Source organism: Rutidosis leptorrhynchoides, chromosome 7 (genome assembly GCF_046630445.1).
Source record: "Rutidosis leptorrhynchoides isolate AG116_Rl617_1_P2 chromosome 7, CSIRO_AGI_Rlap_v1, whole genome shotgun sequence".
Taxonomy (NCBI): domain Eukaryota; kingdom Viridiplantae; phylum Streptophyta; class Magnoliopsida; order Asterales; family Asteraceae; genus Rutidosis; species Rutidosis leptorrhynchoides.
In genome coordinates this window covers 365,850,798-365,861,819 of record NC_092339.1, presented here as the reverse complement: position 1 = coordinate 365,861,819, position 11,022 = coordinate 365,850,798, and the positions used below count along the sequence as shown (strand labels likewise).

At 31.6% G+C, this 11,022-nt stretch overlaps 1 protein-coding gene across 1 annotated transcript; it reads right to left on the bottom strand.

Moving 5' to 3' along the window:
• Positions 1-538: 538 nt before the first annotated feature.
• LOC139860487 (uncharacterized) lies at positions 539-1,291 on the bottom strand. Its single transcript, XM_071849242.1, has 2 exons — positions 992-1,291; positions 539-796 (listed from the first exon to the last, which is right to left on the bottom strand). Exons 1-2 carry the CDS (start codon positions 1,289-1,291, stop codon positions 539-541), a joined length of 558 nt encoding a protein of 185 aa, XP_071705343.1.
• Between the last annotated feature and the right edge of the window lie 9,731 nt (positions 1,292-11,022).

Here is an 11,022-nt window from a genome sequence, read left to right as displayed (position 1 = left end):
TCTAACCACAAACAAGCATAACAAACACATCAACGTATGAATTAATCATCAAAATCTTACTTTACAAAAACCCACTTACAACCCAATTTAATCCACCAAAATCTGAGATTTTTACCTTGATTTGATCCTTGAAAACACTTGAATTGGATGCATGAAATCACTAGCTTTGAATTACACTTTTTGATTTTAAGATTCAAAGAGCAAAGGGTGGTTTAGGGTTTGTAATTTTCCAAAAATAGCAAGTGAAGGAACGTACAGGCTTATATCTAAATTGGGTTTCTTTATTGTGAGGAAACCCTACTCCGTATAAAACACAGGTATTTACCAGTTATCTGAAACCCAAAATCTTTAATAACTTTATTATTCTAAGTCAAATTCACAGAAAGAAATATGTTCTGTGACCCTTGTCAGAAAACGCACATTATCCCATACACAATAATTATAAAACACATAATTATTAAAATTACTATATAACAACAGAAGAGTAAATAGGTCATTACCACTAGGCCCAAAGCTAGGCTGTTACAAATTTACCCCCTTAAGAAGATTTCGTCCTCGGAATCTGTTCACGGTTAAATAGATGAGGGTATGTAGAGGTCATTAACTCCTCAGTCTCCCATGTCAGATTGGTACCTAAACTATGCTTCCATTCCACAAGCATCATTGGAATCTGCTTCTTTTGCAACTTAGTCACTTTTCTGTCAACGATCCTCACTGGTTCTTCCACCAATTTCTTACTTGAATCTACTTTCAGATCTTGGAGCACAAGAATTTGATTTTCATCGCCCACTTTATACTTACGAATATAGCAGATGTTGAACGTGTCATGAATACCAGATAACTCTAGAGGAAGATCTAAAACTAAAGTTTGATCGTCTAGCACTTGACGGATTCTAAAAGGACCAATGTACCTTGGAGCTAGTTTTCCTCATTTGCCTAACTGAATTACACCCTTCCATGGTGACACTTTTAAATACACACGTTCACCTACGGTAAACGTCACTGGTTGTCGATGAGGATATGCATGCATCTTTTTTTGATCTCTGGCAGCTTTCAGCTTTTCACGTGCGATAGCCACTTTTTTCGCAATCTGCTGCACAATTTCTACACCCGCAAACTGTTTCTCACCTGCCTCTAACCAACACGACGGAGTTTGGCATTTTCTACCATACAACATTTTATAAGGCAACATGCCAATACTTGAATTATAGGAATTGTCGTAAGCAAATTCGATCAATGCCAGATTATAATCCCACGATCTACCATACTCTAACACACAAGCCCTTAACATATCCTCTAAAGTCTGAATAGTTCGTTCACTTTGACCATCAGTCTGACGATGATAAGTTGTACTAAGGTTGACACGAGCACCTAAATTTTCTTGTAGACTATTCCAGAAACTAGACACAAATCAGGAATCTCTATCTGACACAATAGACAACGGTATTCCATGTCGTGATACTATTTCATTTAGGTATAACTGAGCTCATTTGGTCAATGAAGCTGTTTCACTTGTAGCTAAAAAATGCGCACTTTTGGTTAAACGGTCCACTATTACCCAAATCATGTCATTTCCTTTCTCGGTTCTGGGTATTTTTGTCACAAAATTCATGGTAATATGTTCTCATTTCCACTCTGGAATCTCTAATTGATGCAAAGACCCATACAGTTTCTGGTGTTCTGCTTTCACTTGGGCGCAAATATGACACTTTTCCACGTATTGCGTGATGTCTGCTTTCATAGTTGGCTACCAATATAACACTTTCAGATCATGGTACATTTTTTACTACCGGGATGCACAGATAATATCAATTTATGTGCTTCATTTAAGATTAAATCCCTCAATCCTCCAAGTAACGACACCCAAACTCGTTCACGATAATTCTTTAATCCTCGAGAATCATTCGTCAATTCTTATTTTCTTTTCACCATTAACTCAGATTTCAAATGTTCATCTTGTAATGCTTCGAGTTGAGTTATCTTTAGTCAATCCACTAAATCAGACACAATCTCAGTTCACAAAAACTTTACATTGTCAACGGATTTCTTACGACTTAACGCATCAGCCACGACGTTTGCCTTGCGAGGATGATATCTGATCTCACACTCGTAATCCTTAATTAGTTCTTGCCAACGTCTCTGGCGCATATTAATCTCTTTCTGCGAAAAGATATACTGTAAACTTTTATGATCGGTGCAGATAACACAATGCATACCATAAAGATAATGTCTCCATAACTTTAAACGCAAACACTACTGCTGAAATGTCCCGTTCATATTGATTATAAACGTTCCATATTAATTGATTTCGTTGCGAGGTTTTGACCTCTATATGAGACGTTTTTCAAAGACTGCATTCGATTTTAGAACAAACTATAACCTTTAAAATATTACGACGATTATCAAATAATGATAATCTAAAATATAGCGTTTTTCACACGACCATTACATAATGGTTTACAATAATATTACACATCAACATAAGTCTTTGAATGCAGTTTTTAAACAATATTATACAAGCATGGACTCCAAATCTTGTCCTTAATTTAGTATGCAACAGCGGAAGCTCTTAATAATCACCTGAGAATAAACATGCTTAAAACGTCAACAAAATTGTTGGTGAGTTATAGGTTTAACCTACATATTATCAAATCATAATAATAGACCACAAGATTTCATTTTTATAACACATCCCATATCAGGCATTTCGCAAACTGCATAGAGATAAAAATCATTCATATGTTGAACACCTGGTAACCGACCTTAACAAGATGCATATAGAATATCACCATCATTCCGGGACTCTCATCGGATATGATAAATCGAAGTACTAAAGCATCCGTAACTCGGATGAGGCTTGTTGGGCCAAATAGATCTATCTTTAGGATTCGCGTCAATTAGGGGCCATTTCCCTAATTCTTAGGCTACCAAGCTAAAAAGGGGCATATTCGGTTCGATAATCCAACATAGAAAGTATTTTCGATTACTTGTGTCTATTTTGTAAAACTTTATAATACTGCATGTATTCTCATCCAAAAAAAAATAGATTTTAAAAGTGGGACTATAACTCACTTTCACAGATTTTTACTTCGTCAGGAAGTAAGACTTGGCCACTGGTTGATTCACGAACCTATAACAAATATGTACATATATATATCAAAGTATGTTCAAAATATATTTACAACATTTTTAATACGTTTTAATGTTTTAAGTTTATTAAGTCAGCTGTCCTCGTTAGTAACCTACAACTAATTGTCCGTAGTTAGATGTACAGAAATAAATTGATATATATTATCTTGGATCAATCCACGACCCAGTGTATACACATCTCAGGCTAGATCACAACTCAAAGTATATATATTTTTGGAATCAACCTCAACCTTGTATAGCTAACTCTAACATTACTGCATATAGAGTGTCTATGGTTGTTCCAAATAATTATATACATGGGTCGATATGATATGTCAAAACATTTGTATACGTGTCTATGGTATCCCAAGATTACATAATATATTAGAATACATGTAATACAATATAATTTAGCTAGGAAATGTTTAATATAGATTTGTTACCAATTTTCACGTAGCTACAACTAGAAAAATTATCCAATCTTGTTTTACCCATAACTTCTTCGTTTTAAATCCGTTTTGAGTGTTTCAAGTTGCTATGGTTTCATATTGAACTTAAGTTTATGAATCTAAACAGAAAAAGTATAAGTTTATAGTCAGAAATACAGGTTACAAGTCGTTTTTGTAAAGGTAGTCATTTCAGTCGAAAAACGACGTCTAGATGACCATTTTGAAAAACATACTTCTACTTTGAGTTTAACCATGATTTTTGGATATAGTTTCATGTTCATAAGAAAAATCATTTTCCTAGAAGAAAAACTTTTAAATAAAAGTTTATCATAGTTTTTAATTAACTAACCCAATTAACTAACCCAAAACAGCCCGCGGTGTTACTACGACGGCGTATATCCGGTTTTACGGTGTTTTTCGTGTTTCCCGGTTTTAAATCATTAAGTTAGCATATCATATAGATATAGAACATGTGTTTAGTTGATTTTAAAATTCAAGTTAGAAGGATTAACTTTTATTTGCGAACAAGTTTAGAATTAACTAAACTATGTTCTAGTGATTTCAAGTTTAAACCTTCGAATAAGATAGTTTTATATATATGAATTGAATGATGTTATGAACATCATTACTACCTCAAGTTTAGTAGGTAAACCTACTGGAAGTGACAAGAAATGATCTAGCTTCAAAGGATCTTAGATGGCTTGAACGTTCTTGAAGCAGAATCATGACACGAAAACAAGTTCAAGTAAGATTATCACTCGAATTAAGATAGTTATAGTTATAGGAATTGAATCAAAGTTTGTATATGAGTATTACCTTGATTTAGAATAATATCTTACTGTAAACAACAAGGATTTCTTGAGGTTGGATGATCACTTTACAAGATTGGAAGTGAGCTAGTAAACTTGGAAGTATTCTTGATTTTATGAAACTAGAACTTGTAGAATTTATGAAGAACACTTAGAACTTGAAGATAGAACTTGAGAGAGATCACTTAGATGAATAAAATTGAAGAATGAAAGTGTTTGTAGGTGTTTTTGGTCGTTGGTATATGGATTAGATATAAAGGATGTGTAATTTTGTTTACATGTAAATAATTCATGAATGATTACTAATATTTTTGTAATTTTATGAGATATTTCATGCTAGTTGCCAAATGATGGTTCCCACATGTGCTAGGTGACTCACATGGGCTGCTAAGAGCTGATCATTAGAGTGTATATACCAATAGTGCATACATTTAAAAGCTGTGTATTGTACGAGTATGAATACGGGTGCATACGAGTAGAATTGTTGATGAAACTTAACAAGGATGTAATTGTAAGCATTTTTGTTAAGTAGAAGTATTTTGATAAGTGTCTTGAAGTCTTTCAAAAGTGTATGAATACATATTAAAACACTACATGTATATACATTTTAACTGAGTCGTTAAGTCATCGTTAGTCGTTACATGTAAATGTTGTTTTGAAACCTTTAGGTTAACGATCTTGTTAAATGTTGTTAACCCATTGTTTATTATATCAAAAGAGATGTTAAATTATTACATTATCATGATATTATGATATATTAATATATCTTAGTATGATATATATACAGTTAAATGTTGTTACAACGATAATCGTTACATATATGCCTCGTTTCGAAATTCTTAAGTTAGTAGTCTTGTTTTACATATGTAGTTCATTGTTAACATGCTTAATGATATACTTAATTATCATTTTATCATGTTAAACATAGTGTATCAATATCTTAATGTGATGACCCGGAAATTTCCGATCAAATTTAAACTTTATTCTTTATATGTTTCCGACACGATAAGCAAAATCTGTAATGTTGAGTCTCGAAAGTTTTGAAATCTATATTCATGTCATCAATTGACCTTCGACTGCTCTCGATGATTCACGAACCATTAATTGTAAATAGATATGTGTGTATGGATATATAAATAATAATTCGAAATATAATTTGAAGTATTATATGTTGTTGTTATTAAAATGTAATAAAATAAAAATATGATATTATAATAGTTATTATTTAAAACATATCAATATATAAATAGATGTATATATTAAAAATAAATATTAAATGATTGTAATACTCGTTTGATGTTCCGATTGATAAAGCAAGTTAAAATATAGTTATTATAATAAAATAATTACTTTCAAAATAAATATCAGTATTAATAATATTATGATATAGATATGAGATTTGATGTAAATCAATTGTTATAACATTATTACGTATATTATTATCATGAATAATATTAATATTAATATTATTATTAGTATTATTATTATCATTAATAATATTATTGTTATTAGTATTAATATCATTATTATTGTTATAAATTATTATTGGCATTAATAATTATTAATGTTATTATTATTATTATTTTTATTTACCTTATTATTAACAAATATCATTAATCTTGTTATTATTATTAAATACCGTTAAAAATTGATATCATTTTTTACTATTAGTATTATTTTGATTATTAATACTATTAGTATTTTTATTATTTATAATATTATAAACTGAATTACTATTATTTAAATATATTAATAATTATTAATTTTATACAGAATATATATATATAACACGTATGATCAGTGGAAATCAACAATATATAATATAATTCAGTTAAATACAAAAATTGTTGAATATTAAACTGTTAAAGCATCTAAATCTGTTGTGTATCGATATCAACCTTTATTTTACTCGTCTTTATTGTCTGCAAAAGGTGTACCCGATGGAAATTAAATTCTCAATGCAAACAAACCAGTTAAATCACTTGTACTAATATCCATTATTTGATTACTAGATATTATAGGCTATCCTGAATTACAATTGCAAAAATTAAAACAAAAAAGGGAAAGGATAAAAACCACCACAATAAACTTGTTACGGTTAAAAGCACCACCACCTTAAACACCATTTTCATTTTAATATCACCCACGCACAACCATCGACAACAAAATTCAAAACCTTCAACATTCTTCTTCGATCACCATCATCAAACCCACGCAAAAACACCAAGTACCTTTTGGTTGTTGCACTTATGATCAAACCACCACTTCTCTCTTTCCCCTTCTCCAACTTGTTACCCTCTTTTTGTTCGATACTACAATCAAACCGAACACCACATGAGGCTGCTACAGTTTCTGTTTTGAACATCCCAAATAATCACTCATGCTCACTGTTTTGCTGCAACCCAAACAACCACCACATGCTGCTAAATTATTTCTGTTTTCATTCTCGTAACAGAATCCAAAACAACAATCTTTCATCGTGAATTCTTTTCTTTTCTTGTCTGCCGAGAACTCCACTCAAATCTCGATCAGTTGTTGTGGCTACGGTCTGCTACTAGTGTTATTCGACTACACTTTGAACCAAACCAAAAACCAACGAAACCATCATTAATGAACCTGCAGCAGTATACCTTTTGTTTCTATGAAGAATGAGGCTGCACGAATGAAAATGGTAATGATAAAGTGAAACGCGTACAATGAGCTGTGATCTCTTTCTGTTTCGTTAAAACAACTACAACCAAAGAGGATAATAAAGAATGATGATGATGGCACGTTCTTATATTTTTTTTAGCCGACACCCCACTAAACAATATGTTCCACTTGTTGAATTGTGATTAAAGTTAAATAAAGATTAGGTGTGAGGAAATGCTGTCGTATAACTACTACTGCATACTCTAGTTTATTTATATATATTTTTTAATCCTTTCGGTGGTGATGGGATGCAAGCTGGACCAATCAACCTACCAACTCGCTAAGTGGGCTCCTAAAACCTACCGAGCATGTTACATCCTTTCTTCCATTTGATCGAATCCCATCAGCCATATCTTCTGTTTTGTTTTAGTGGACCGGAGATGGTGTTGGGCCGTGATACATAATTGGGCCATGTGAGTTGTACTGTTGGGCTGTGACCCAACTCAGGCCTTTGTCGGGCTGTGAACGAATTTCTGTTTGCCTATCGTACTGAATTCTGGCCATACCCATTTATTGTATAACTAGAAGATAGAATGATGATGACCATAATGTTCGATGATGATTATGATGCTATGGGAGGACGATGAAGTTAGAATGATGATAATTGGGTTTTAAGAAGAAAATGAAAACTGTGTAATACGGGTTATATAGATAAGAGGTTCTTATAATTACAGAAAAATTGAAATGGTCGAACGGTTAAGGGAGTGAGCGGGTGTCCGGGAGGTCGCGGGTTCGAGTCTCATCAGTGACAATTCTTTTTAGACGGAGTTTTGAAAGGGTATATATTTTTATTTCATTTCAATTAACATTATAATTATTACTATTATTATTATTGTTAGTATAATTATTATTATTATGATTTTTATTATTATTATTATTAGTATTATCATTAAGATTATTGTTAGTATTACTAATATGATTGAAAACTATCATTATTTTTAGTATCATTATTAGTATGAAATTGATTAATAAGATTATTGTCATTATAAACCTTTGTATTAATATTAACATTTTTATTATTATCATTAACATTAGTATTATTATTATAAGTAGTATTAATTATATTATCATTATTATTATTAAAATGATTATTCTATTTAGAATTGTAATTATTAAAAATTCGTATTTTTACAACTATATTATGAGAACCATTTTTAGGAAAACTATCATTTTTATCATTTTTATATATAATTATTAGTATTATTATCTTTACTTTAGTAATATTATAATTATTAATTTTACAAACAAAAGAGAATTATATATCAAAAGTATATTACATACTATATTTCTATATGAAATATTATTAACTATAACAATAACTAAATTACATATAGTGCATAATAATATTTTAAAGTATTATAAGTAATAATGTAAACACAATATATAAATATAAATATTAATTTTAATATATTATATATACATAAATATACATAATAATAAGTTACTATTTAACGATATATTATAATAAGTATATATACAACTTTGTTCGATTACAATTATATGTGTTAATATATATACAAATGATATAGGTTCGTGAATCTGAGGCCAACCCTATACTTGTTCAATATTGTCCTATGTATTTTTACTACAGAATACAGTATGGTGAGTTTCATTTGCTCCCTTTTTAAATGCTTTTGCAATATATATTTTTGGGACTGAGAATACATGCGCTGCTTTTATAAATGTTTTACGAAATAGACACAAGTACTTAAATTTACATTCTATGGTTGGATTATTAACCGAATATCACCCTTCAAGTCTGGTAACCTAAGAATTTAGGGAAATGGCCCCTGATTGACGCGAATCCTAAAGATAGATCTATGGACCTTGACAAGTCCCATTCGGGGTACGAATGCTTTAGTACTTCGAGATTATTATTATACAGACGAGAGGTTCTGTTTTGGGGATATTCTATGCATTAAGTTAACGTCGGTTACCAGGTGTTCAATCCATATGAATGATTTTTGTCTCTATGCATGGAACGTATGTTTATGAGAAATGAAAATCTTGTGGTCTATTAAAATTATGAAATGATTATTTATGATAAACTAATGAACTCACCAACCTTTTGGTTAACACTTTAAAGCATGTTTATTCTCAGGTATAAAAGAAATCTTCCGCTATGCATTTGCTCATTTTAGAGACATTACTTGGAGTCATACATGACATATTTCAAAAGAGGTTGCATTCGAGTCGTCGAGTTCATCAAGATTATTATTAAGTCAATTATAGTTAGATATATTATGAAATGGTATGCATGCTGTCAACTTTCGATGTAATGGAAGATTGTCTTTTCAAAAATGAATGCAATGTTTGTAAAATGTATCATATAGAGGTCAAGTACCTCGCGATGTAACCAACTGTTGTGAATCGTTTATAATCAATATGGACTTCGTCCGAATGGATTAGGATGGGTCTTTACAATTGGTATCAGAGCGGTGGTCTTAGTGAACCAGGTCTTGCATTAGTGTGTCTAACTGATAGTCGTTAGGAGGCATTAGTGAGTCTGGACTTCGACCGTGTCTGCATATCAAAAGTTTTGCTTATCATTTTTGTCGGAAATCATCTGCTTATCATCCTTAGAAAATTACATGCTCATAATTCTTAGTCTAGACACGTTTTACTGCATTGATTTCATGAATAGTGTATAGACAAAATTCATATCTTAGCGTATCTGACAATTCATATCTTAGCGTATCTGTTACTGTAGACCTTGCCTGATATCTCTCGTAAATTTCTCCGTAATTTAAGGGATCCTGGTACTATATATATCTATGTATATTATGCATTGAGAATACATCCGACTATCAATTGCTGTTACTAAACTCTTCATACCAAGAATCTTTTCTATGATCGCGTAAGATGGCCTCTACGAATCGACCATGTTCCTCTGACTCCGAAGACAACGTGACAGGAGCACACCAACCAATCAACTACCGTGATTACTGGATAAAATGGGGGTGGGTTCGCGACATACTCACCCTATGGAGAATCGAAGAAGGTACTCCATATCATGAATCGAATCTACCACCTAACCTTGGAGTACTTGACCCGCTCACCGGCGAACCTGTTCGCAACACCGTTTATACCCTTTTTGCAAGAATTTTTCGTCTTGAGACTACCATTAACGGGACTAGAGAAGATATCCGATCTCTACCTCACACTGATAACCAACCAGGGTTAGTAGAAGAAGTTAAAGAACTCCGAGCTCAAGTGTTAACTTTAGAGAGCACGGTACACAATTTGCAAGCACCAGCAGTATCACCAACACTAGTAACATCACCAGCCTCAACACCAGCAGCACAAGTACCATCAACAATCCATGCCTCAACATCTCATTCTGTACCTCGAGTATAATCATTGTTCTACGTATCGTTCTACATCAATTATCTTCATTCTTCACGGCGATTATGTAATCTCTAAAGTTTTAGGGATTATTCGTTCTAGTTCTAACGGAAAATCAAATGAGTCTAATATTATATTGACTCATTAAATCCATAATTACATCTGAAGAAAATATATATGTATATATATTTTCATGAAAATTGTGATTAAAAATTCTTTCGTACAAACTGTTAATGATGAAAATATTTTAACGGGTAGGTAATACCCGAGGAATATTTAGATTTCACATTAATGAGTTACACTGTACATTCTTCGAATCTGATTCAACAGTCATTTACTATCCTACTTACATTCATCGATATACGAATCCGTTCACCACAGAATAACCATTTTCATTCGATTTCATAGTTGGATTTTGACTTCTCATAATCCAACAAGTGGCATAATGAAGAAAACATTGGGCAAAATAAAATTTGTTAGAAACAAACGAATTAACTATGAGAAATTTTGTTAAGAATCCACGCTAACTGTTCCTAGCTATCTGATTACATTTTATTTATCGCATTTTATTTATCGCATTTTATCTACCATCATTTAAT

Bases quoted from the DNA above. Each gene is read 5' to 3' on its own strand.
- LOC139860487 (XM_071849242.1), bottom strand. From the start codon at position 1,291: ATGTTAAGGGCTTGTGTGTTAGAGTATGGTAGATCGTGGGATTATAAT. The intron at 797-991 runs GTAGGTGAACGT...TATATTCGTAAG, and splicing joins GACAACCAGTGACGTTTACC to TATAAAGTGGGCGATGAAAA.